Raw genomic sequence first — 27,708 nt, forward strand, 5'->3', positions numbered from 1 at the left:
CATGGGTAGATAAAAATCTTTATCAGCCAAGCTGATTTTCGTTCTGTACGACCTTAAGTTATCAACGTTGAATTTCTTTGTATATTCTGGTAGCTCGTCTACCACTATATAATCCATATTTATTAATCTACCCCGGTGAGGTACAGCGATATTCACCATTTCATATTCCTTAATTGGTGTAGAAGTTAAGTAACCTCTCAGTGATATATTTTCAACTCCCTTGCTTCTATAGTGGAGTCCCTCAAGAGCAGATTTCTTTATAAATGATGTCTCTGCACAGGTATCCAACAACCCTCTCTTTCGCACAATGCGACCTCTTTTACCCTTTAGGATTATTGCGGCTGTAGGTAAGATCGACTTCCTAGTTGTCTTATTTCCGTCTGATATTTGTCAAAGAGACTGTTCCAACTTGTACCCCACCTACCTTAGACCTTTTTTTGACCAGTTAGTTATCACAGACATAAAATGCTCCCGTTTCCTCTTTAATTCTTCCAGGTCTGACATCTTAGCCTATAATTTGCCAACACCTGATGTACAAGTTCTTAAATACTAAAGAGTGTACAAACTGCCTGCTCCAAAAAATATATATACTGCATTAGCAAATATATTATATAAAAGTTGGCCACACCTCTTCAAATCAATCAATGGTAGATCACTACTGGTTATATAAATGTGCCCTTGACTACACATACATATACAATGTACTGCGAGGTTCAAGAAATGTCAGAAGTGAAAGACTGATCCTTTATTATTCTTGACAGGTGTTTATAATGTGGAAAGCGGACGGAAAGGTAGCAGGCGACCTGACGCCCCCTGCTGCATCCATACAGAAATTGTGTTTGTTAACAGGCATAAGAAAACATATATAATGCATTACAAAACATGTAAAAGGCAGATATATATCGGCGGAGAGGCCATCGTGGTACGATGATGCATACAATGAGATACATAAAGAATCTGAAATACTTAACAAGTAACATAAATGATGTGATTAATGTACATATGAGTAGCAAAAAGCAAGAATGGAGAGGCGATTTGACGCCCTTACAAATACTCCCCCGCAAGACAATAATTAGAGGAGCAATTATTGGATGAAACAACATTAATCACGCAATCGCTGAGGCAGTTGGAGGGGGCCCCTACTCCTGGAGAACTGTGGGCATGGGGTGGAACCGACATCTGGGGTTGGCTTGATGTGTCCCCTGGGCCGCCCCAGACCCCGCTTTGGTTGTGGGGTGGGTGTGTCTGCATGGAGGTACTGAGGGGGAACTCTGGGGTGCCTGCCTGCCTCTTCGCGTACTTCGCTGTCCAACAGGAATGCCGGCTTCAGTCTGTCGATGGTGATCCAGTCTTCATGCTCATGGATGTCAAGGAGGTATGCCTTGGCGGCCTGCCTGATGACTCGGTGGGGTCCCCTGTAGAGCCTGGTTAAAGGCGGTCGACGGGCATCCACCCTGATGAAGATGTAGGCACAGGAGTCTAAAGCGGGTGGGCTGTAGGTGGTGGTTCTGTCAGTGAAGGTCTTATGGCAGGGCGTGAACTTCTGCGCGAGTTCCCTCAACCTCAGGAGGGGGCTGTCAGCGCTGTCAGCCAACGGCGGGAAGAATTCTCCAGGAACAGCCAATGTCTCCCCACTGACTTTCTCAGCAGGGGAGGCATCGCCATTTGCCTTCGGTGCAGTGTGGAGACCCAGCAGTGCAATGTGCCATGAGAGCTGCCTTAAGAGAGCGGTGCGCCCTCTCGACCATGCCGTTCGCTGCAGGGTTGTAAGCCGTTGTGCTGTACCCATCAGGCGTGCCAAGGAGACCCAGAGCTCTGGCAGTAAGGCTGGACCCCTGTCTGTAGTGATGCTGTCTGGCACTCCAAAACGGCTGATCCAACTGGAGAGGAGGGCCTCTGTGCATGACGCTGTTGATGCCTCCTCCATGGGGGTTGCCTCGGGCCAGCGGGTGGAGCAGTCTGTGATTGTCAGGAGGTATCTGGCTCCTCCCAACTGCGGAAGAGGCCCGATGACGTTGATGTGGATGTGGCCGAAGCGCCGACGAGGCTGGGGCAGTCGCCGACCATGGATTCCGTGTGCCGGGATGTTTTGCTCGCCTGACATGGGATGCAGCTCCTTGCCCGCTGTTGGACATCCTTGTTGAAGCCATACCAGACGAACTTGTCAGTCATGAGGCATGCTGTTGTGCGCCCTGATGGATGGGAGAGACCATGGACTGTCGAACACCTGCTCCTTCCTCGAGGCGGGTACTAGGGAGCAGGGGCGGCCTGTGCTGGTGTCGCAGAGGAGAGTTGTGTTCGAGTTTCCTAAGGGCACGTCTACCCACTTAAGAGCCGTCACTGCTGTTCTGTAGTCTGCTGTCTCTGGGTCTGCTGCTTGTTCTTTTGCCAGGTCTTCATAGTCGATGCTGAGGTGAAGGGAATCGATTTCTACTCTCAACAGCACGTCGGCTACTGGGTTCTTCCTGCCAGGGACGTATTTGATGTTGCACCCGAATTCGGAGATGGCAGTCACGTGTCGCTGTTGCCTTGCAGACAACACGTCTCCCGGCTGTGCAAATACATGCACCAAGGGTTTGTGACCTGTTAGGATAGTGAATTCGGTATCCTCCAGCAAGTACTTGAAGTGTCTCACAGCCTAGTAGATAGCCAGCAGCTCCCTGTCGAAGGCGCTGTAGTGGGTTTCTGCTGGCGAAGACTTGTGGCTGAAGAAGGCCACGGGTTGGGGGGCCCCGCTCACTAGTTGCTCGAGTACTGCGCCGCAGGCGATTTTGCTGGCGTCCGTTGTCAGTTTGAGGGCGGCTGCGGGGTTGTGTTGAGTCAAGGTAGTGGCACTGGCGAGCGCTGTCTTTGTTTCTATGAATGTCTGCTGCTGCAGAGCCTCCCAGGTCAGTGTTTTTGGCTTGCCCTTCAGGATTGATCAGGGGGTGCATAGTGTGGGCGACGTCTGGGATGAAACGTCGGCAGTAGTTCATCAACCCGCGAAACTCATGAGGGGGCTTGATGGTTTGTGGTTTCGAGAAATTCTCTATACCTTTTACTTTAGAGGCTGTGGGGTGCACTCCTGCTGGGGAAATCTTGTGCCCGAGAAAGTCTACTTTTCTGTCCCGAAAATGCATTTGTTGAACCTGATGACTAGTCCACTGTCCTGCAGATGTTTCAGGACAGCGCAGACGTGGCGAAGGTGTTCCTCTGGGCACTTGGATTAGAGAGAATGTCGTCGACGTAGCAGATGCAGAAAGGCAGATCCCCAAAGATGGTGTCCATCAGGCGCTGGAATGTGGCACCTGTATTCCTGAAACTGAAGGTGGAATAGGAAAATGTATAAGTCCCGAAGGGTGTGATGATGGCGGTCTTTGGGACATCATCGGGATGCACAGGGACTTGGGAGTATGACTTCAGCAGGTCCATCTTGGAGAAAATCTTCCCGCCATGGAAGGCGCCCATCATGTCTTGCATGTTAGGGAGGGGGTAGTGGTCTGGTGTTGTCAGTAAATACATGTGTCAATAGTCGCCGCAGGGCCTCCATTAACCATCGGACTTCTTTACCATGTGGAGGGGAGACACCCACGGGCTTCATGTTTTCTTACAGACACCCATCCGTTCCATCTCTGCGAAGGCCCACATTCTCCTTTAAACTGCCTCTTTCTGCCAAAAGTGAGAAATTCTTAAGAGCATGATAAAAGTACATACTCTGCTAACTACTTATGAAACATGTCCATAAACCAAGGTCACAATGTAGTGAGAAAACCTGGTTCAGTGATATATGTATGCAAACCACAAACATAATACATATTATTAACACGAAATCTGCATACAATTTGTGATTAATTAAAATTAACCATAAAACATTAACTCCAAACCATTCTACATTCAAGAGAAATAACAGTTCATAAGAAAGGGCAAAGAGCACTCTTCATTAAGATCTGCCAAAACTCATCCAGCTCATCTGAACTTCAGCATTTGATTTTATCAATGGTTCAACAATGTCTCTGCCCAACTTGGAATTATAGTATCAGTATAAACATGGTAATTTGTTTGCAATTAACAATAAAATATATTTTTCAAAAGATTAAATGTTACATATTTTTATTCAAGAGTTCAATATAATAACTAAAAAAAAAAATTGAGATAAGTGATAGATAAGAAATTAGAGTACAGTCCAATCATATACTATCAAGATGTTACACTAGCAATAAAGCCAAATTTACTACCAATATTCAAAGTGTCTCTATAATTGCAATCTAAAGACTACACTATCCAGTAAGTAAATGAGTGTGAGCGCAGTACCAAAAAGAAATTGAAGAAACATTCTTTCCATGAAATAGTAAATACACACGTTTTTGTTATATAACATGTTTTATTATATAAAATTTGGTCATTCAGTGTATAGTACTAATTGTAAATATTTGAAAAAACTACATCTTTTCCTTGAATCTTAGGTACAAAGTCTTCCTAAATCTCTTTGATTTCCAATTTTTTTCTTCAACCTTCTTGTGCTCTATAGTAAATCTTAAAAACTGCTCTAATTGGGAGAAATGTACAGTATACTGATAAATCTTTTATATTTTTACAGGTGATCGACGACTTGATCCTAATGCAAAACTTCTGACCATCTACCAAGATAATCCTAATGCTGAATTCATAGTGAAATGCCATCATCCAGGTGGTGAGCCATTTCGAAAAAGTTCTCTGAAATCTTGAATCGAGTACATTTTCTGGAATATTGCATTAGTATTGTCAATATATTTGCTGTACTGTCTTCAGCCTTCACATCAGTTCTATTACAGCTCAATTCACATCAAAACACCAGGTGGTGGTTATATTAAAAACCTAGTTTATTGCCAGTTTCAGAACCATAGTGAGATGAAAAATGTTGAAGTACTGTTGACTGTTGGCCTAATGTTATGCTACATTATTAGAGTATCTAATACGTGTGATATACTGCACTATATAATTGCAAGAGCACACAACAATGTGAAAAAAAGTGCAATATGAATCCTAGAGTTCTATGGCAACAAATTTGCAGTGGAACTCTCTAGAAGGGCAGTTGATACGAGAGCCCAACAACATATATTTGGAGAAATTTTTTATTACTGTATGTGGAATGTTTGCCAACCTCAGGAAGTCTAACTCAAAGTACTTAAGTTGCTTTAATTAAGTATGAAAATAAATTGCTTTAATAAAGTATGACAATAAATGAGAACCCTGAAGAGATAAAATCGTACTTAAAAATATAAATTGTCTTGTACAGTAGACTGTGTGAAGCTGTTTGAATATGAACTATGTAGATAATCAAATGAGTTATGCTAAGTTTTATTATATTGTATATTCAATTTTTCCCGACAGCTAGTCAAACCTGTATATTTTACAAAGCTATTTCTGTAAGGTGTTTATATAACTGATATTTTTAATCTAAAAAACTACAGCAAACCTAATTAATGGTATGTTTTCTTTAATACAATTATATATAATGTATAGTGCAAAATGTATTTCAGAAGGTGCATTCCAATAAGGAATTTCAAATAAATCACATGACCACCAACGTATGGGAAAGTGAACATGTTAAGCTAATAAGCAAAAAATTGCAAAATTCATGTTATGGTGTAAAAAAGTTCCAAATGCATAATATAAAAAATTCCAGTGAATTCATGGGTCAAAACAGATGGAAATTCGACTAAATACTCTGAACACTTCTTTTTTCATAAATAGAATTTTAAGTAATTTTTCATCCTGCACTTAACCAAGTTATGATAGGTTCAAATCTGTCATTTTCTTGTAGTGCTACTCCCCAACCTTTGCTCACAACATATAAATGAAATATAAATCAATAAAGGCAAAACTCAGCATGAGAGTTGTGTATCAAATATCTAGCATAATGATGCATATAAAAGTGACCAAATTATGAGGTTTTGTGGGTATTAATTGTACAGGAAAGTAACTTTAACTTGTGAAATTTAGCTACAATATTTAAATACAATCCTTGTAAGGTTTATGTTGCTTTATGTAAAAAGTGATTTAGAAACTTATCCATGAAAAGTAATTAGATGACCTGGGTCTCACCCAAGCCTGGTAAGCCTAATGGTTATATTCTGCATACAACTGAAACTATGTACAAGGTAATTTTCTCAACTTATTAGAAGTTTTTAGGGTAAATTTATGGAAATAGTCTTGAATTTTGTCTAACTCCACAAATCACCAAGGATTCATCTGCATGATTGTGTTCTGATAAACAAAAAAAATACTCAAACAACTGTACTTTTTCCTAGCGTGATTTCATCAGTCATGTTATAATAATGTTGATAATAGCTTTTATTTAAGATTAAAATTTTATTATGGAATCATTTTGTGAGAAAGTATAATTAACAAAATTGTTTAGGACAACTGCTAAATTCTACACAGCTAGATGTGGCACTAAAAAGTTTGATTAACTTAATAATGCATGCAGCAGTAACCATTTCGTTTCAAGTGGTTTGAAAATTATCCTTGAGTGAAAGCCCTATAAAATTTTCTTGATGGTGCAAAAGTTTTAGGATTCTTATGTATAAAAAATCAAATTGCTCACAAAATTCACCAGTTCATTTTTCTGCTCATTCAAAAACCCATTTAATTGTACAGCTGTTTATTTCTCCTGTAATGGGTTACTTATCTTCATAAATTTAAGGTGTAATTGAATACCTCTAATAATATAACTTTCTTTTTATACTTGTAACTTTTGTACAGGAATAACTTGTGTCAACTGTCCCCTCTGAATGTACAGAATAAGTTTCTGGACATATGATCATGTTTTAAATCATTATGTGTGTGTGTGTGTGTTTGTGAAAAGTTGCCCTTTCATGTTATCTGTATATAGTTATGAGTTATACATTTATGAGAAAGCCTGCTTTTTATTTACCCTCAATTTTGCAACATTTACTTCATGATAATTAAACTCAAGGTAATATTAAGATTACGGTAACTTAAGAAACAAATGTTACATATCTAAGGCACTAAGAGTTCACTTGAAACTTGACTAAAGAAATTAATATTAATTTTAATAAGACTGTTAGCTACATACAACAATGACAGCAATCTTAAAATTTTTTACAGTGGTGCTGTGAAAGAAAGATTCACACTTGGTAGTCCCCTATACATTTACAATGAAAATGAATAAAACATACCTACACATTCAACCATAGAAGCATTAATAGTAAGTAGAATTTGGCACAAAAACAAAGGACTTATGAATATGGTGCATTAAGATACTTGTCGATGCAAAATGTGGAAGTCCTTTGTTCAGTGAATGCTTCTTTCATGGCTTGTTACATGATGTTCAAGCTCCAATTCTAGGATGATGCTGAAATGAGCAAACAAGAGGCATGGGCTGAACTGTGGATCAGTGGTTTCTCTACACTCAAAGACTTTTGTGCCTTTTCCTTGGCTCACCACACTACACGTATGATTGTCAAGGTTCCAGTCTCATCTGGTGATGCTTCCTCTTCTGCAATGCTGCCTAGTATCAAAAGCACTCTGGGTACGAAATGTATGTCCCTACATCTATGTCTTCTTGCTTAACAAAGATTTCCTCAGCATAAGTTAAATATGGACTCTTAACCTTCCTCTTCAACATTTCTTCTGCCTGTCTTATTGCCTATTCTTGCACTTTCAGGAATGTCAGCTGAGAGCTCACATCTCTCCTTCTGGCATTTCTACTGATCCCATACACTCAAAACTGTTCCCATATACACTATTATTCCTATATTACCCAAGTACAGGAGAAAGCATTGGAGGAAATACACAATAATTTTTTAAATTACAAAATTGTAAGGCAATTTGGCTCCATACTTGAGAAAAATCAACATTAGAGAGTGCAAAATGAGGCAACTGCAAGATTACCATGCAAAAATAGGAGGGTATTCTAACTTATCTGGCTATCTTCCGAGGGGTTCTGACTGAATATCATGATGATAACACACACACTCATGTGGCTAGTTTACCAGAAGAATCAGGAGAACAGTTGGTGCCCATCAAGTACATGAATAAAGCTACAATTGGTGTAGAGAGGAAGACCCTGGGAGCTATTATATACAGATGACCTGGTGCTGACAGCAATTTATTTATAAATCCATTCTGAAAGATAATGTAATACTTCTATGCTCTCACAAAGGATTATCCTTCAAATGGTGAAAACAGAAGCAGGTAAATTTTAAAATTTGGAAAACAGGTGGAATAGACTAAATAGAAGGGGTATAAATGTAGAAGACAGTGCAGTTGGGAACATAAGGGGTTCTACAAAGGACTGTGCCACACACAATGCTCTAGATGGTACCCCGCGTAGGAGTGATGATAACAGAATCAATCAGAAGTCACTGTAAAAATGTTCATATGTAATTGTGAAGTGTTTACTTCGTTAAAGTATAAATAGTTTGACCAGAGGACCGAGCTAAAACTTATTCTCTCCATGGACTTGACATAAGGGGTTTGTGTTTTTCATTATTATTTTTATTCTCATTATTATTTTGTTCAAATGCAGAACGAACCTGGGTCTTGACTTATGGATAATTCTTCTAGCACCAGCTGGATAAAAATAACAAACAAAGAATTGGTGGCAACGAGGTAGGCTGATAGGCCTAGGTGGCAACTGTCAAGTTCCTTCGCGTATGCAGCGAAGGAATGATGCCTCAGTTTCTTCTTTACTGCCCTCGTAGGAAGACACGCTTTCGCTCGTCTCTCTGAAGCCAGTGTTTTTTGTTCACTTTGTTTGTGCTTGTGTTTGCTTGCATTCGTGGGTGATTCTATGTTTTCATGTGATGTGTGCTTTTGTGTTGACCATGCATCCTCAAGAATCATCCCAGCCTCCAGTTTCTGCCAGCCCTTCCAAGTGTCAGAGGAAGTGCCCTGGCATTGATGGCTACCCTTGCTCCTGTTTTTCGGCATCGGCTGAGACCGATCCCAATTCTACGTGTAGCCGATGTAGAGCTAAGGATTGTAATACAGTATCACTAATCCATGCCCTGAGTGTCATTCTTGGCCTCCTGAGCAGTGGGGGGCTTTTGCCAAGAAGAGGCAGCATAAGAGGAAGTCAGTGGCTCCATCTTGGAAGGGGTTCCCTCCTTTGATGGGTGCATCACATGCTGAGTCTTGTTCTGCCTCCTCTTTGCCATATCTTCCACTTGCTACGTCACCTTTGGAATATTTTACCCCCTTCCACTCTTCTATAGCTTTGCCTATGGAAGTTTTGGGAGACGGGTCAGGAGACTTCCATGCTAATGCAGCCTCAGCACAGTGGTCAACCAGACACACTCAAGGATGATGGATGTATGACAGACAAGTTTGGTTTCACACCCATGATTCAAGTTTTGTGCTTGCAACTTTCCGTTGTTCTGCCTGATTCGCCGGGAGATCAACAACACTTCCAAACTAAATTACAACTTGTGTTTGGTTCCTACTCAGTTACACTCCTCTTGTGAGGAGTGGGAGATGTAAGAAGTAGCTGCTGCTGCTGTAACTACCAGCTGATCCACAACCTGAGGAGAGTATTTTGTGGATCTTACGACAGTTTCAGGAGTCTCAATGTCTAAATAGGCACTCCCCTAACCCTTTAGGACTGACCAAAAGGGTTTATTTTTTCAAGAATATATAAAATCCTATTAATAAATTGCACCCCCTTAAAAATTCTACATTGTACTTGGATAAACTGAAATTTTGAGGTCTCTCATTAAGTTTCTTTCAAGGCTTTGTTTCTAATACTTGATATGCAATATTGTTTGAAAATAGGACAAATACTAAAGCTATGTTTGACAGCAATTGTTTGCACCCCACATTCTGGGACTGAGTCATGTGGGTTATTCATCAAATACCCACAGTTCAGATTAGTGTGACCAATCTGAAAATGGGATAACATCAATGCTCCCCTTTTTTAAATGAACACCACAATCAAACAGTCTCTTTAATCCATTTCCATTAACTGTCAATCATTTACAAAGGATGGGCTTTGGAGATATAACAAATTACTGACAAGATCATGTTTATTTGATCTAGTTATGGTAACTCATCATTCTCTTTAATTCCTACATATACATGAACCCAACATATTTCATCATCTATATTGACTTTATATAATTTGTGAAATAAAAATTAACTTTGTTGAAATAAGGGATTTTTAGGATAATTTTGGAAGGCAGCTAAATCACTTCTGATCACTAGCAACAAATTTTTGATGTAATGTTTTTGATAATCTTAACTCCTGGCAATTCTGTGTAAAAATATAAATTTTGAATAAAAATTTGTATCTTTCCTAGATATACAAACCAGAGCTTTTATATATGAGTACTCCAGCAAGAGCTGGAAACCAGTTGAAACTTGGTAACCAGGTGGTTAACAGGTGGAGATGGAGGGGAGTGGGAAAAATCCCTCACTCGCCAACCATCACACTCAATTTCTTTCAGCTGCAGGGACTGAGCTGGGCGGCTGAGGTGGGAAAGGCTATAAAAGGCTTTGGCTCCTATACCTAGGAAAAATATAAACTTATTTAAAAGTTTGTTATTTGTTCCAACAGGAATACAAACCATCGCTTTGTAGTTAGGACACTTACTCCTTAGTAGTAAGTAACTGAGTTAAAAGCCACCACAGAAATACCATGATCATGGTTGCCTCGCAAACAGGGGAAGTCATGATTCCTGTAACCTACTACTGAACTGGTGAAATGGTAGGCCTAAGTAACCACCCCAAAGATAATGAGTACCTGTAAGAGAGAAAACATTCGAAGAACCATGATGTCTCCTACAAGAGACTAATGGCCCAGTACTGGGTGTCTAATGAAACTCTACCTAGTTCCCTCTCCCCTGTTATAAGAAGAGGACCAGAGAGAAACCTCCCTGTCACCAACAGGGATAGGATGCCCTAAATATTCACCTGTACCCTGCCCTAGTCCAGTGTGTACTTTGGCCCAGATGCTGCTTTCAAATAAGGATAATGATGGGATGAAACCCAGTCATTTAATTTTTCATCTCCAGACTTACACAAAGCTTTAGGTGCATTGGACAAGATACTGACCTTGTCCATAATGGAGCTCTAGTGTCTACTCAACTAAAGGGCATCCACCACAGGTCCCAAAGGACAGTGTCCTGGGACTTGTGACCAACATCCCTTAGGCAGAATAAGGAATAGGTAGTTTGAAATGCCAGACACTGGCCCTCATTATTACCTGGAAACCAAAATGAACAGTGAGCAACAGACTTCATGAGCCCTCCCATAAGAAGGGAACAAGCCTTCCCCTCAGAGGTAGGTAGCAATGCTCCATTTGGATCCTACATGAAGCCAAAAGAAAGTCTCTAGACAACTCATTCTTGTGCTAACCTGTGAGTAGATATTTTCAAATAGTACTAAAATGTACAAGCCAGTCAAAAAAAGTAGCTCATCTGGATTTCCACCACAGAATTGGAGAAAAAGAATGAAGAAACTCTAAAAGTCTTGCCAAATAAATTTGAGTCCTTAGATTCTGTTGCTACTCAGGAACAAAGGATAACAAGAGCGATTCCTGCCCTACCAAAGGCTGAACAAGATACAGCTGGCCAAAGGACTTCCCAAAATATAAGCTGAGGCAAGATTAGAACAGTTTAAGCATAAAGACGCTATCCATCTCCAGATACAAGCTTGAAATGTGTCTAGATCCTGGCAATGCTTAAAAAGCAACAAGGTCATGCAGTACGCTCTTGATCATCTGTATGCACTTCATCTGGACACAACCGGACCACACGGAACAAAGATATATACATATAAATATAAAACTTTAAAAAATGTGAAAAAATCACTCTCCATGGTTGGCAATGCTGTGCACTCTAAGGAAAGGTTGATAACACTGCTTACACTCAAAAACAGACTGAGCGATGGTTTGGGGGCCTCCAGTGTGGGAGGCCAGGAAAGTTATCCATGTTGGAGGGGGGTCAGAAGGCTGAACAGGCTGAACACTACAGGAGGGGAGCAGCAGTATGGCTACTTTCAGGAAGATTCAGCCAGAGAAAGGGTTGCTTTGGAAGATGGGTGGCCGGGGAAGGAGTTTCCCCAGGTGGGAGAGGGGGTGGAAAAGCAGCACTGTACTGTATTTAGTTGGTTAGTTATAAATGATTTGTTTAACCAGACCTCTGAACCCTTTTAGGGTTCTCCTTGGGCTGGGAAAAAAAAGGGGGGGGGGAAGAATACATAAAAAATTAATAAAAAAGGGGAAAAAATTCAAATAAAATAAAAAATTGAGGGGAAAAGAGGAAAAAAGGGAGAAAAAAAGAGGGGGGAAAAATTATATTTTATTTAATTTAATTTTGTTTAAAAAGAGAATGATATTAATTGAAAAGTTATTACCTTCTGCTAGAATATCCTTCACTGATTTTTTTTGTAAATAAGTATTTCTTTCATGTTGCCATCTGGGACAGTCAAGTCAAGATATGTTTGACTGTTATTGGGATGTTACATCTTTCACAAGTTATTGGATTTGCGTGGGGAGTTGACATCAGATGACCATGTGTGAGTCTGGAATGTCCTATTCTGAGCCTTGTTAAAATTACTTCATTAATTCTTTGTTTTTGGGTAGAAGAATGCCACTTTTTAACTTCATTCTTAATTTGTCTTAGTTTGTTTAGAGGGGGTGTATTTGACCAATCATTTTGCCAATCCCTATAAATTAAAGGTTTAACTGATGCTTGCCAGTCTGAATATGAGGGCATTTGTAGTAGTTGTACAAGCCAATTTAGCAGCTTTATCTGCTTTCTCATTACCCTCAATGCCTACATGGGCTGGGATCCAACACACACACACAGGCATACAGTTAAAACTTTCATGACAAAAAGTCAAATAAATATTCATTAATTCAAATAAAACAGAAAATGATTAATTTTTAACAGTGCTCTTAAAATAAGAAATGCCAGATGTACTAAAGATGTAAATACAGGGGGTATTTTATGCACACAGTTTCCATGACAAGACAAAATGAAAAATCTGTGACCATGATAAAACCGAAGATTAATGATAACTTTTTAAATAACTTTCAAAAAATATACTGAAAGAGCCCAGTCTACAGCACATTATGAATAATACAATATATTTGGCACAATTCAGGGTAAGGAAACACAATGAATAAAAAAGGCAAACTTATCAAATTATAAGTAAGAAATGAAATATAATACAATATGGTAACTGATAACAAAGTTGCTGTGTAATATAATACATTAATGGTGATAAAACCATGGCAGGCTGTGGGTAAACACAAGCAGGCTACCTGTCAACCAAACTGTCTGTCATTTACAAGAGAGAGAAAAAGGAGTTTGCCTTTTTTTTTTTTTTTTTAGTATACTACACAGGCAGTCCCCGATTATTGTTGGGGGTTCTGTTCTGAGGGTGTGATGATAACTGAAAATCACCGTTAACCGCGGCGCCTCTGTTAGGTATTGGCGCCAATACACAATTATTGGAGCTGATAAGTGGAAATCGGTGATTTTCAGCACCAAAAATTACTGATTTTCATCGCTAGACAAGCCCCGTAAGACTGAGTCGCCGTTAACCGGGGACTGCCTGTACAGTATATTTTGTTATAAATATGGGTTTCAGTATACTATACAGTACATTTTGCTTTAAATATTGGAAAATGGGGTAGATAATTGCCTTTTGCATAGTTTTCAAAGAATCCAGTTTAAAGTATGATGGTTTTTGTTTATATGCATATTGAGTGTTTGTTAGTAGTGTCTGACAAAGAAGGGGGAGTAAGGGTGTAGAGTTGCTGTTTATCACCTGTCAAGTTTTATTTGCCCTCATCTGATAGGACCTTGGCTCTATTAATCCAGATAATCGAGACATTACTGTATACCACCAGGGACCAAAGTACCCAAGAGGAGAAGCCTGTTTGAAAATCACCAGCATAACAACTCCACCAAAGAGGAGAAGTCTAACCCAATCAGCTGGAAGTCTGCAAAAGGCTTAAGGAATAGCTCCTAAGTTAGAAACTGAAAGGAACATGACTTAGATAAGGGAGCTATAAGATTCACTGCCAAATCCCTTGCTACCCCGCAAGACACACTCTCTCTTTTACAGGAACCTCTGGAGAACTTCTAGTGTCAATGTTGCAGGGAGTGCATCGCCTACTGGGACTGGCAAACGTGTAGCTGATAAGAAGGGTCGGCTTGGCTGCTTTCATGGCACCTCAAGCAGGAAAACAGCAGATTGGGATACCACTTGGCAAGAAGCCAATGAGGAACTGTTATCACCCCTTGAAGTAGTTTGGGAAGAGAAAAACAAAGACAACCAGGGTAGTGACCCACAGCTGATGCAACTTACTTCTATCACCGCTCAAAGGACCAAAAAAGGAAAGCAGAAAACTAGAACGTTTCTGGAAGTCTGGTCCCTACCGATCAGGTATGAGAACGCCCAATAATAAAAAAATTCTCCATTATACAGAACAGGGACCATTATGCCCCTGCACCAAACTCTCATGGCCGAGCTGATCTAAAATAGCATTCCAATTTGCACAGAATGCATATTGCAAACAACCCAATGACATGCAAACCATCCATTCGAACATCTGCACTGCTAAATGACAGAGTATGAGACACTGCCCACCTTTTCCTGAAACGTAGGTCACAATGGTGGTATTACTGCTCACCAACACTACTGAGAGATTCTTCAGCTTATCTGACAAACCTGCAATGATCACAGCATTCCATGACTTCTTACAGATCTTTGTCCTGCTACTTATATATCTACAGATTTCTGACTAGTTATTCCTCATACTTCTCATCATAGTCCAGCCAACTCTAACTTCAAGTTCTCAATCTACTTGCCAGCCACTGGATATCACACACTCATTTCAACTTTATTTGTAAAATGACCCTACCATGTACTCAGAATGGTATAGGTATCTCTTTCCATTTCACCCTCTGCTTTACAGTCCATGGTATTCCAAAGGTAACAGATATGATAGGTAGTACATCATCTATGGGTGCATCTAAACTACAGTAAAACATGTCACAAACATACATCAAAAACTTATTGCATACACATCATAAACAGATTGAAACAAGTCAACGACTGTAATGAAGAATGATCTATGGCAAATGCTGGATCATCCTAAGAGGCACTTGTTATGAATAGAATGATGATGTTGACCTATTCATGATGTGTGTGAAAAGTTGCCATCATGTGTTGACATTTACTGCAGTGAGGAAAAAACCATCTGCCAAATGATCCTTTGGTTATCAAAAATCTCTTGATGCTTGTAAAAATTTAATCCTTAGCAAATCCTCTGATACCCCATTACACTGTTCACTCAGAACGCAGTACTGTCATGAGTTCAACCCCTCCCTAACCCCCCACACATACATTTTTATATCAAGCACATGGCCACTTTCCAGAAAACCTTTCCTTTTATTTCCTTTCCAGTCAACAAAGTTTTAAAACTTTATTAATAAATATGAAAAACCATGTTTACTAAAGTTACATTGCTAATATTCAAGTTCTATAATTAGGAATATGATTTACCATACATTTATCTGTTCTGTTTATATGGCAAACATTAAATTTAATTGTTTTCCTACTTATTTCTAAGAGAAATGTTAACTTTAAATGCATCAATACTTACTAGCTGTTCTAAGTAGCAAAGCAATCCTCCTCTTCAACCAGTTTTAAAAGTTCAGGATCCAATCCTAAGTTTTTAATCAAAACTGCAAGGGTCAATTCTTGGCCACTCTCACTGTTCATGGTTTCCTTAACTTTAGACCGTAGGTCTTCCAGAGCCTCTTGACAGACTCGAAGCCACTGAGCTGTAACCGAATCTAGATCCTGGGTTTCCCACTTTGTACGGTACATCTTCACAAGTCTTAGTTTTCGAAGGGTGTCTTCTTTTTCTTTTATCCTTAGTTTTGCTTCCTTGATTCTAACATCAACTGGCAAATCCTTACAGTAATCATCACTATTCATGGAGGGAGAATCAGATTTTCGAGGGACTTTAAATGTCACTTCCTCAGAAGTCCCCTCATTATTTTCATCCTGGATAAAAGATTCCAATTTTCTTTTTTCTGGAGCCATCTTAAAATTATTTATATGGACATCTTGCTAAAAGAATAAAAGGTTCTCTAAAAATAAACACAAAAGCAGAACTGTTTTGTACACAGCTATGTTAAATTAATTAAAGTTATCTAATGATTCTGTTCATAAAGTCATTAGTTCTGTACTACTAAAGTTTTTGATGTACTGTTAATGAATAAGGCAATCAGGCTGTCTCCTTCTACGGTAAATGACCTGCAAGACAAAAAAAAAAATAACAAATTGTAACATTTTGTATAAATGCTTGTTACATTTTGTATGTATGCTTCAGGGCACTAAAATTTATGCAATTTATTGAAATATTAAGAATCAGATAAACAAAATATGCCAGAGCAAAATTTTTATTTAATTTTAAAACCCATGATTGTTTTCCTTTTCATAACTGTACTACAATCAGAACACTCATCCTAAGGCTGGTTAAACACAAGCTCAGCATTTGCTTTAGTTTTATTTACTTCAAGTACTACTTTGGTGTCCAAATAATGCAAGACAGCCAAAAACTTCATTAATATCCAAAAAAAAAAACTCATTTCAAGTATTGGAAGTATTAGTATTCATAATGTTCACCATGTCACCATCTCAACTACCAACTCCTGAAAAAAAAGTCAAATCCTAAACATATGCACAATACTATGTGCAAGCTTCTGTTTGGCTGAATGGTCCCCGCTCCCAAATTTGGCCTACAGATGTTTGATCTGGATACCAGCTAACTGAGCAAGTGTGTCTATATACTGTACTATACTGGAGGTTGAAAATTACAGCAAGATTAGGTTAAAAGTTGGGTAACTAAGCAAGAAGAGACCTACTGGAAAATAGGAAAAATATGACAAAATGTATCCTAGGACCAAAGGGACTGCAAAGACCCTTTAATACTACCTGAAGTGAATAATACTTTAAAGGTGCTATTCCAGTGAGAGAGGGAGAGTATTGTATATAAATACTCAATATTTTAATAAATACCAAACCATTTAAAACTTTGTGCCATACTAGCCAAGATGAAGGGTAGACCTGAAAGTCGCAGAAAAATGCAATTATGGTAACACACTGAGTGGCTAATACTGAGACACTAAGGAAAATAATTATTCGAGTTTCAAAAACTTATGTGTTCTATAAACACAAACCATTGTCTTATTCACAGCCTTAGCTTTTACTTGAAAATGGGCAACCAAATAAGTAAAAAAAAAAAAAAAAATCATGACTCTGTAGAGGTGAAAGATCCTCCCTCTCAAGTGGGGTAAAAACTAGATCTCTCTCAAGCTCCCCACTGAAGTTTAACCCCTGCCTCAATATCCCTACTCAACAGGAAGTTTAACCCTTGTCTCAAGCTCCCTACTCAACAGAAGCTCAACCTCAGTCTTAAGCATCCCCCTCAATAGGAAGCTTAGCCCCTGTCTCAAGCTCGCCACTTGGTATTAAGTTTAACCCTAGAATTGATGAGTCTGCCTCCAACTGGAGGGGAAGGAAGGGGGACCATTGGAGTGTTGGCCCACAATTGTGCAAGGGAAACTAATCACAAAAAGAACTGGGTGCAGGGAAAATTTCCAAAATCTGGAAAGTTCCCTGGGTAGTTCCACCAGGGAAAGGTCCTAGGACAACTGGTATGACTTGAAAGCAGCTACAAAGTCATAAAAAGACTTCTCCTTCATGAAATCTTGTTCAAAACTTTCCTATTGCTCAGCTGAAGACATCTCTGGGACTGTGGGTACACAGAAGCATGGAAAAACATATCTTTAGATAAACTGTTGCTAAAATATCTCCTATGTTTGAACAGATAAACCAAGGTTAAAGACTAACAAAAAGGGTTATGTCTGCAGTATGGTTCCATCATGGGGCACCATCACCTTGTTGCCTTGGTAATTATGGGTAAATAGCTGTACCATCCTGAGAAGTCAAACATGACCTCATATTTGCCCTAGAGCAAAAATCAATGGTTGTGAAGGCAGTCCATGATGAATCTCAAATGGGGTGCAAAAAAGTTAAGAGAGCAAATAGCTGCCTTCCTTTCTTCCTCATGGAAGTTTTTAATCCCAAAAAGGGAGACAGATGTCCCTAGTGAAAATTCTAAGACCCAAACACCAGAGTACCAGGAGTTAAACGTTACCTGCTTTTTGGTTACAACAATCCCAAGTTCTCACTTAATAACACTAGTTGCTGCCAAGTCAATCTCATCCACTTGTGGCATAATTTGGAACTCAAGACAAGAAAACGGTGGACAATCATAATGCCCTCCTAATTGAGGGCAAAGTCAGGTAAGTTTGCATAAAACTGCATCCCTCTTCACAAAAAATTTAGCTGACATTTTAATAAATGCTGAAACAAGAGGACTACTACTCAAACCACCCCATACATTCTTCACAACAAGAAGAAAAATTATACTCGATTCACCCCACAGTAACAAGCCGTATGATTATCATGCCTAACAGTACATTCAGTTTACACAAAACTTGTTCGTCCAGGACCTAATGCTCCTATCTCTCCAACACAAAGCAATCACAATACTGTACATGAGAAAATCCAGGAAAATTAGCACAACCAATTCACACTGTATGAACAAGTACGCACCTGAAGAATTCTGACAAGACCGTAAACACTCCAACACTACCTTGGTGGCAACAGGTGATTATGGACAGTACATCTGAGTCAGCCAATCCTTATTCTTGTGTTTATTCTAGATGGCAATAGCACCTAATAGCATAAAGATTTGAGCTAACTTCAGCAGTAGGTAAGATTCACCCCAAATATATACAGTATCTTTAAATTCTTCACTAAAAAGCTCAATTTTGGATAGAAATGTCTAACAAGATAAAATTTTAACTTTACTGGCAATACTGTATTTATAATAAAATATTAATAGAATATCTACGTTAAGTGACTGCTCTGACTGCAGGAAAAAATCCTTTTACAGGGAATGCAATGATGAAAAAAATCCTAGGAACTGTGCAATCAAAAAATAACTTTTCTTGATGATCTATGTAGTTATAAAGAGGAAAATAATCATAGGTTTTAAAACTAAAATGTCAGTCCACCATCAGCAACCAGAACCTATTAAAAATGTAAAATATGCAATGAAGTTGGCTAGCTTTAACCTTAAATAGAATAAAAACTACTGAGGATAGAGGGCTGCAATTTGGTAAGTTTCATGATTGAAGGGTGGATGATCAACATCCAAATTTGCAGCCCTCTAGCCTGAGTAGTTTTTAAGATCTGAGGGTGGACAGAAAAGTATGGATGTACAGACAAAGCCGGCACAATAGTTTTCTCAGTTTTCTTCTACAGAAAACTAAAAAGGCATATGATGAATCACTGAATAAAAAAAAGGCCCTGGCAAAAAAAACTGATAACAAAACAGTAAAGTTTTTCTAGATTTTACAGGCAAAAACATAGTTTAGAATTTTCTGTACAGGCTTTACATGTGAGCCATGGTGGAACTGAAGACTGGATACTAAAAATATTTGCTAAAATACAACCAGAAAATTCTCAATAAGATGTTATGGCTTATCAATACTGTTAGGTCACAGACACAAAGTAAACATGGCACAAGTGTCATTTTCTGAGGCATGCACTCTAGTCCCTCATGGTCAGATACTGAGATTTCACAGACACATCAGAAAGCTCAAATACAGGATGGACTGAAAAAAATTATTAAGTCATCCTAAATGAACACAAAATCTTGCCCTTCCTAGTTAATTAAGTAAAATGCCAAAATAATTCAACTATGAGATATTTAAATCAGAAATGAGGTGAAATAAGCTTACCATATTTTTAGGCAACTCTCACTTCTCGCTCGTGCATCAGTAAGACCCACAGCCTTCACTAGGCAAAGCAAATGTAATGCAAATGGAGGCTTCTTTCACCTGAAATAAAGTAAAGTTACTTGAATTTATTACCACAATGGCCTAAACAATGCCCCTAAAATAAAACTTGATATCCATTATCAGGTGTATTGGGATTCAAAGCATGGACCTAGTTCCCTTATTATCCCAAGTACATGAATTATGACCATATACTTTTTACAACCATAAGAAAACTCACTCATTAGCCTAAAATATTCCTACTTATTTCTATTAACCAGTTTTACTCTTTCTTTGATTAATTTCCTTTTTCTATCCTCCTTCTCCAATTAGCTTTCTTCTTCTATGCTAGAGCTTTAAGCGTTTAATATTCTGAGCACCTGCTGAATACATTGCTATTTTTGCTGTCTCATTACCTCCCTACAACAAAAGTGAATGATGAAGAAACTAGCAGCAATAATTCATTTACATTTAATGAGTCCTGAAGATGAAAATAGCAGATTCATAAGAAAATTCAGAAATTACAGCAATAACATATAAAAAAAAAGACGCCACTATTGTTTACCATTCACAACCTAGTACAGTCTGACAAATGAGAAATATCTTACAGCCGCAGACGTATGAACTATAACAACACGACAGATGGCATTCTTAATTTTCTTCTTTAATGAATATGAAATACAGACACCACCCTACTTACAAACGAGTTACATTCTGGATGGCCGTTTGTATGCTAAATTGTAAGTTGGTTACTGTAGTCTTCATGCCTATTTAAGTACAGTATGAACAGAAATAACACAGCGTCAGAGTAAAGCCTTCAGACAGGTGCTTGGTTGTGTAGTTTTCCTACATCCACCAAACAGCAAGTTAGGAAGGGTACAACAGAGGGGAAGGGACCCAAATTCCATTGCATTTCTCAGTCAAACCATACACCTTAGGCTAGAAGCACACTTGTCTGAAAGGAACTAGGATAACTAAACAATGGTTGAGAGGGCATCTGAGAGCCTGCAGTACTCTTGTACAATGAGAAAGAATGGCTGTTAATCAAGATCCCATCCTCAATACCTAAAACCAAAGTTTGACTGAGCAAGGTAAGGAGTAAATCCAAATCCTGTGTGCAAAAGAGAGTAGAAACCTTGTTTTTCTCTTGTATTAAAATGGAAATTTTGTTCCTAAGACAAAGGACTGAAAGGGGGAGTTCCAAGCTTACCTTCTAGTTTCCAGGAGCTACGGTAGGGCATGGAAGGGTACTGTTACCTGATATAAGCACTAGGAAGAAACTCTGAGCAAGGAATTCCAGAGGGACTGAGAGCCTTCTCCAGCCTCATAGAGAGTGGAGAATGAGTTGAGGCAGAAAAACAATATCACCTATTCCTGAAGTCACGGAATGTGACTTTCTGGCATGGTCTTTTTGGCATGGACATTTTGGTGTACGTTTTTTGGAGCAGATGTTTTGACAAAGGACACTTTGGTGTATTATTTTATTTGCTGCATGTCAATAACTTGCTGTTTAAAGGTGTTTCTATCTCACAGCCTTTCTATCTAATTTCAAGTTATTTAGCTTTTAAACAAAACAACAGTTAGATGACTGTCATTACATACAAAAACAAACTTTAAAAACAGCCTTTCTAGTGATGGCAAATGTTAGGTTATTTAGCTGTTAAACTACACTACCATTAGATGACTGCCACTATGCACAAAAGCAAAGTTTAAACTTCAATTACTTTGATATTTTTTTTCCAGTCCCAGTTTTGTATCCGTTCTTCGCTGATCCACTTTAGTTCTAAATTATATAGCCCTTAGTGTCTCAAGAAATTTTAAGCAAAAGAGGAAGATGGAAGTTTGCATACAATGAATATATTTATGTATTTGACACATATGCACACGATAATTCCATCATGCTTTGGTGATGTGAAACTAAAAATGTTTATAAAGGAAGAATCCACACAAAAAGAACTGTTAGAAGTAAATGTAATGAAATGCAGCAGGTCCTGCAAATCCAACAAATCTCTCTGATCTTGAAATTCCAGACAATTACAAAATTTAAAAAAAGCATGTGACAGAAGGGAAGAAGAATTCTTGATTGCTGACAGCAGCCCATTGTCTCACAGAAATTTAGTTTTTGGAAGAAAAACTTGGGTTCAAGAAATTCTACGATTCTGACACGTGGTAAGCGGACGGAACTTTTCATCTAGCACTGCCATTGTTTTCTCAAGTATGGCAGTCCCCGGTTATCGGCAATCTGGTTTTTCAGCTTCGGCGCCAATATGTGCCAATTTCCACTTAGGTGCCGATACATACCTAACAGAGGCACCGATTACCAAAAAATCGGCGATTTTCGCTTATCATCACGTCACTGGAACGGAACCCGTAATATTGTCCAAGAAACTTGGAGGAGTTCATCCTGTTATTTACTCACTCATACCCAATAAGCAAAAGGTAACATTTTTTATGTATTTATTATCCTCCCATAAAGTTTGCGCTCCAAAGCCAAAAAACATACGCCAAAATGTCCTCTGGCAAAAAATCTATGCCAAAAATTCCTAGACTGCTGAAGTCAAGTTAAAGAAGCCAAAGGATTAAATGTGTGAGATAGCCAAAGAACACTGGGAGGGATTTCTTATTTCTTCTTTAGGGTGAATGAAAGAAAATATCCTGAAGGCTACGGAGGAGTTGTGGACTGGTACTGACTGCAAGGAAAGATATCTCAACTGGGAGGATGGAGCTGCTGTAAGGGAGACAATGCCATGCAAGTTGACAATAACAACCTCCAGGTTTCTTTGGCATGGAAGGTAAAGAGGAAGCTTCCCATACCAAAAGGAAACAATTACCTGGAATTACTGTACCTAATGTAAACCAAGCTCCTTGGATCCTCTGGCAGGAAGTGAGGCTAACGTAAGAAGCATGGGTAAAGTTTGTGAATGCTTATTCTGGGTAATGGTAATAAGTACAAAGATCGCAAAAGGTGATGGCAGTGCTGTACCTGGGCAACTGCCTCCAAGGATCTACAAGGATTTGTTTGATGGAAGAGCTAAATGTATGGTAATGTAGTCTTAAAGCAATAGTAAACAGTATGCATTCCTGGACTTCAAGCCAAGAATCCTCTTCCAGGTTGAACCTGATAAAAATCTGACCTGGACCAATTAAAAAAAACTGGCATAGATAAAGAGGACAAAAGCCTACTGAAAACTGGCATCAGTACTGGAAAGCCCTTTCTTTCCCTTCGTTTTCCGAGTTGAAGCTCAGAAGGCATGATAAAGGACTGTGTAAGAACCCATGAATCATACTTGTGCAGGGGACCCTGACTCCTGCCAAAGTGCATCAGTCCTGCTTAAAAAATCTAAGCACAGAAGTAGCCATGAAAAACTCCTTGCCCTCAAAAGAAATTAGGTAGGAGTCTAAGAATTAGCCAACTTGAAGGGGAGAGAGAAGAAGGGAGGGGTAGTAAAAAAATTCCATTTGTGGAAATCTGTTGAAGATCCTCAAGAAGAGGAACCTTTAAGATTCAGAGATGAGTAAAAATCCACTGAAACTATAGAAACAACAATCAGGTAACACCTGGGTGTGTTTCAAGTTGGCCTAGTTGTTAACAGAAACATGACATTTTTATGATAAAATTAAGTTTTATATATACTTATCCAGTAATTACTTAGCTAAGAGTTTCTACTCGAACGGTAGTTAGAATTCTGGATTCCATGGTAGCAATTCTTTTGTTCTGTGTAGGTGAATATGCCCTGCCCACTTTCGGGGTACGAAAGAGGAACAACATCGCCAACACGACAACCTGTTTATGCAAAAATGAGTCCATGTGCAGGGAGGAAGGTGAGCTCCATCTATAATTACCAGGTAAGTATATATAAAACTTAATTTTATCATAATGTCACCTTTATATACATAGCTTACCCAGTACAGTAATTACTTAGCTGATTCCACATTGAAAGGTGGTGGGGAATCACAGACAAAAGAGAGCTGCTGCAGGTAGATGCTGCCTCTGGTGGCGCTCATCTCGACCTGTAGTGACGTGGCGGCATGGCCAGAAGCACCTCTACATAAATGGGACACTTCGCAGCGAAGGAGTACTCTGAAGGCTGATGAAGTATAAGATTAAGCTTTGCGAAGCAGGAGTACACCAAAGGTCGACAAAGCATACATAATTGGCCCTGCCCTGGACACAGCACCACAAAAATAACATACCAGAACAACAAAGTCACCTACGCTTTAAATTTCAATAGCGATAAGTCAGTTTCCGCTAATTGAGAGCGTGCCTCAACGATGAGATCTCTCAAGAAAAATGAAATGACGTTCTTCGATGGGGTCTAGAGGGTTTTTTTTTACCAAACACCAGAGATTACTAAACTGGCCTCTACTCTTCTCCGTCCGGTGTAAATAATATCTGAGGGCACATACTGGGCACAGCTCTCTTTCTTCCTCTTCTGTGCCTAGAATACCCGATAAGCTTGAAATCGAAAAGGAATGGGGCCAAGGGTGTGATGGGTTTTCACTTTTCACTAGAAATCCTAGCAAAAAGGAGCAGACTGCGTTCCCTTGTGAAAAACCAATCCTTTTGTCTATTGCTTGACGTTCACTTACTCTCTTAGCTGTTGCTAAGCCAACCAGAAAGAGAGTTTTCCGAGTCAGATCCCTTAAAGAGGAAGAGCGCATAGGTTCAAAGTGAGGGTCGGTAAGCCACTTAAGAACTAAATCAAGATTCCAAGAGAAGGGCTCCTCTTTCTTGGACTCAGAGAAATTGAAAGACTTAATTAGATCGGACAAGTCTTGATTTTTCGAGATGTCTAGACCCTTATGCCGAAAAACAGAGCTGAGCATCGTTCTGTAATCCTTTATTGTCGAGACAGACAACCCTTTAGAAGATTTCAAACAGAGAAGGAAGTCTGCTATCTGAGCGATAGATGTTTTCGAGGAAGAGACTTTGTTTCTTCTACACCAACTCCTAAAGCGTGCCCACTTAGCTTGGTAGACATTATTGGAGGAGATGCATCTACATTTTGCGATAGCCTCTGATGCCGATTTAGAAAATCCTCTCGCTCTGACCCTGTAGACAGTCAAAATCCTGTGAGGGCCGCCAGAGAGGATAGGCCTTGATGAAACTTCCTGACGTGGGGTTGTCTGAGAAGAATTGGAATCTTGGGAAGGAGTCTCGGAAAGTCTACGAAGAGATCGGTCAGGTCTGGGGAACCACTCCTCCTGCGGCCAGTAGGGAGCCACGAGAGTCATCCTTACATTGTGATGTGAGCGAAACTTCCTTACTGCTTCCCGAATCATCCCAAATGGATGAAAAGCCGTAAAGATCTAGGTTGAACCTGTCTAGGATCATTGCATCCATCACCCAAGCTAGAGGGTCCGGAAAGGGGGGAACAGAACAGAGGAAAGCAGTAATTCCTGGAAGTTGCAAACAGGTCTATGTTTGGTTGACGCCATAATTTCCAAAGGCTGGCACAAACGCAATCTAGTGTCCATTCCATGGGCAGAATTTGCTTGTGAGGGCTCAACTCGTCTGCCAGGACATTGCACTTGCCCTGTATGAACTGGGTGACTAATCCAGTCTGATTCCGATCCACCCAGCATAGCAGGTCTCTCACTACCTCGCAGAGTGAAAATGAGTGGGTCGCCCCCTTGATGTTTGATGTACGCTAGGGCCGTGGTATTATCAGCATGTACCGCTATAGTCTTGTTGTGTACCAGCGTCGCAAAGTGTTGCAGACACAGATGAATCGCCTTCAATTCTCTCACGTTGATATGAAGCCCTTTCTCCCGCGAAGACCACGTCCCCGAGACTTCCAGTTTTCCAGGGAGTGCTCCCCAACCTAGGTCCAACACGTTGGAAAAAGAAGTCTAGGTCGGGGCTCACTGGAACGAGCGACTTCCCTTCCGAAAGCCTGTCTGCGGACCTCCATCACAGCAGATCCTCCTTTATTTCCGGGGTTATCAGAAAGACGTGACAGTCCTGATGCACCTTCCGATCCCAGCAAGCTCTTAAATACAACTGGAGAGGTCTCGTGTGAAGTCTCCCCAGTCTTACAAATTGCTCCAGAGATCTGGTCCTTGAAAACAAATCGTAGGTATTTCCTCGAGTCCGGGTGAATTGGAATATGGAAATAAGTGTCTTGCATGTCCAGGGAGATCATTCAATCTCCCTGACAGGTGGAGGCAAGAACTGAGTGGATGGTTTCCATGTTGAATTTTGTTTTTTCTACGAAGACGTTCAAAGCACTTACATTGAGCACAGGTTTCCAACTCCCTGAAGCCTTGGGCACTACAAAAAGGCAATTGTAAAATCCTTTCGAGTCTGCCTTTTTTTACTACTTCTATTGCTTCTTTGCTCAGAAGAGAGAACACTTCCTTTGACAGGGCCAAATACCTCTCCGATCCTATGGAGTAAGCCGTCAATATGACGAGAATGTCGGTCAATGGTGGATTCTCCTTGAAGGGGATAGAGTATCCTTCTTTTAAAACTTTCACCACCCACTGATCTGCTCCTCTTTTGCTCCATCTCTCTCAGAAGAGACAAAGTCTGGCCCCTACCGGAGCATGAAGGACTAAATTCTCACTTGCGGGAGAATGATTTTGAAGATGATTTCTTGACTGCTTGGGGAGCAAATCTAACTGATCCTCGAGACCTGGAGCGTGATCTCTGATTTCCTCCATGAAATGGCTTTGGTTGCTCAAGAGGAGATGAAGGTTTAACTGAGAGGGCAGACCAGTCCTTCTGGCGTTTCGTCGATTGGGTCAACAAATCTTGCGTTGATTTCTGGTGCAGACTCACTGCAATCTCACTTAAGGTGGGCTGAGGAAACAAATGATCTTTATCCAGAGGGGAAAAAAGGAGAGCCGATTTCTTTGGGGCTGTAACGCCCTTTGATGTGAACGAGACCCAAAGTTCACTCTTCTTAAGCACGCCCATGGCATAAAGGGCAGCTAATTCATGTGAGCCATCTCTAATGGCTTTATCTGCACAGGAGAGAAAATTAAACAGGTCTGTGACTTCATCACACAAAAAAAGCTGTCCTCCAAAACAGGGTTTCCCTTGATCCCTCTTCTCGGAAAGCCAGTTCTCTACTTGGTGAAGAGCTTTCTTCAATGATTTAGAGAGAACCATCTTAGGAAGTCTCGTCGAATCCATGGGCTGATTGCTCATCAAGAAAGACGAAGCTGGAGAGGAAGGAGAGGTCGGAGTGAAAAATTCCGGGAACTGCTGCAGAAGGAACTTGAGGAGTGTCGCATACAGTGTAGAAGACACATCCTCCTCCCCTTCTTCGTCTTCAGAAGAGATTGGAGGCGTAATCCAGTCTAATTCAGGGGCTATATGTGCTGCAAGTTTCTGTAAAAGATGAAGGATATTATCCAGTTTACATTGCAAAGATTCAAGAGCTAGGTCCAACGCAGGAGAAGGCTTACCCAAAGCTGCAGGGTGCTTGGAATCTTGAGGGGGGGCTCGAGCATTATGGGAAGATCGGAAGCTCCAGGGCGCTCCAACGAAAGAGACCATCTGACCACCTCAGGGCGCTTGACTGTGTCAGAGCACTTGGCTGCTTTAGGGCACTTGGCCGCAACAGGGGGCCTGGCTGCTACAGGTGCTTGTCTGCTTCATGGCGCTCATCAAAGCGTTCCGCCAATACGGGATATTCCGAGGGAACAGGGCGCTTATGCAAAATCTGGAGCTGCTCACCCGAGAGGTGTAGCGAGCTAGAACCTCACTCCTGGCGCTGAGGAGAGGAGAAAAGCTCCGGACTGTCCCACTTGCTACATGAAGGTTGAGGACTGAAGGAAGGCTCCCTCATTTTCTTGTAAGGGAGATGCAGGGGACTGATCTTTACCAAGAAATGTCTCTTAA

General features: G+C 40.1%; 2 protein-coding genes across 12 annotated transcripts in view; one reads left to right on the top strand and one right to left on the bottom strand.

Moving 5' to 3' along the window:
* Positions 1-6,878, top strand: part of LOC136837385 (rho GTPase-activating protein conundrum-like) — a 336,616-nt gene extending 329,738 nt beyond the window's left edge. For all 3 annotated transcript variants that reach the window (XM_067102143.1, XM_067102142.1, XM_067102144.1), the window contains one exon: positions 4,577-6,878. In XM_067102143.1, coding sequence (XP_066958244.1) covers positions 4,577-4,704 — 128 coding nt within the window. In that variant the 3' untranslated portion in view covers positions 4,705-6,878. The remainder of the gene's footprint in view (positions 1-4,576) is intronic.
* Positions 1-27,708, bottom strand: part of LOC136837386 (uncharacterized) — a 618,148-nt gene that overhangs the window by 5,763 nt on the left and 584,677 nt on the right. For 6 of the 9 annotated variants that reach the window (XM_067102148.1, XM_067102149.1, XM_067102146.1 and 3 more), the window contains 3 exons: positions 19,821-19,919; positions 15,602-16,260; positions 731-3,648 (listed from right to left, as the gene is read on the bottom strand). In XM_067102148.1, the coding sequence (XP_066958249.1) occupies positions 1,103-2,104 (1,002 nt within the window). In that variant the 5' untranslated portion in view covers positions 2,105-3,648; positions 15,602-16,260; positions 19,821-19,919 and the 3' untranslated portion in view covers positions 731-1,102. Of the gene's footprint in view, positions 1-730; positions 3,649-7,160; positions 7,337-15,601; positions 16,261-18,627; positions 18,751-19,820; positions 19,920-27,708 lie in introns of those variants that run through there. The other 3 variants (XM_067102147.1, XR_010852684.1, XR_010852683.1) reach the window with 3 other exon arrangements.

The sequence above is a fragment of the Macrobrachium rosenbergii genome, chromosome 59, assembly GCF_040412425.1.
Source record: "Macrobrachium rosenbergii isolate ZJJX-2024 chromosome 59, ASM4041242v1, whole genome shotgun sequence".
Classification (NCBI taxonomy): Eukaryota; Metazoa; Arthropoda; class Malacostraca; order Decapoda; family Palaemonidae; genus Macrobrachium; species Macrobrachium rosenbergii.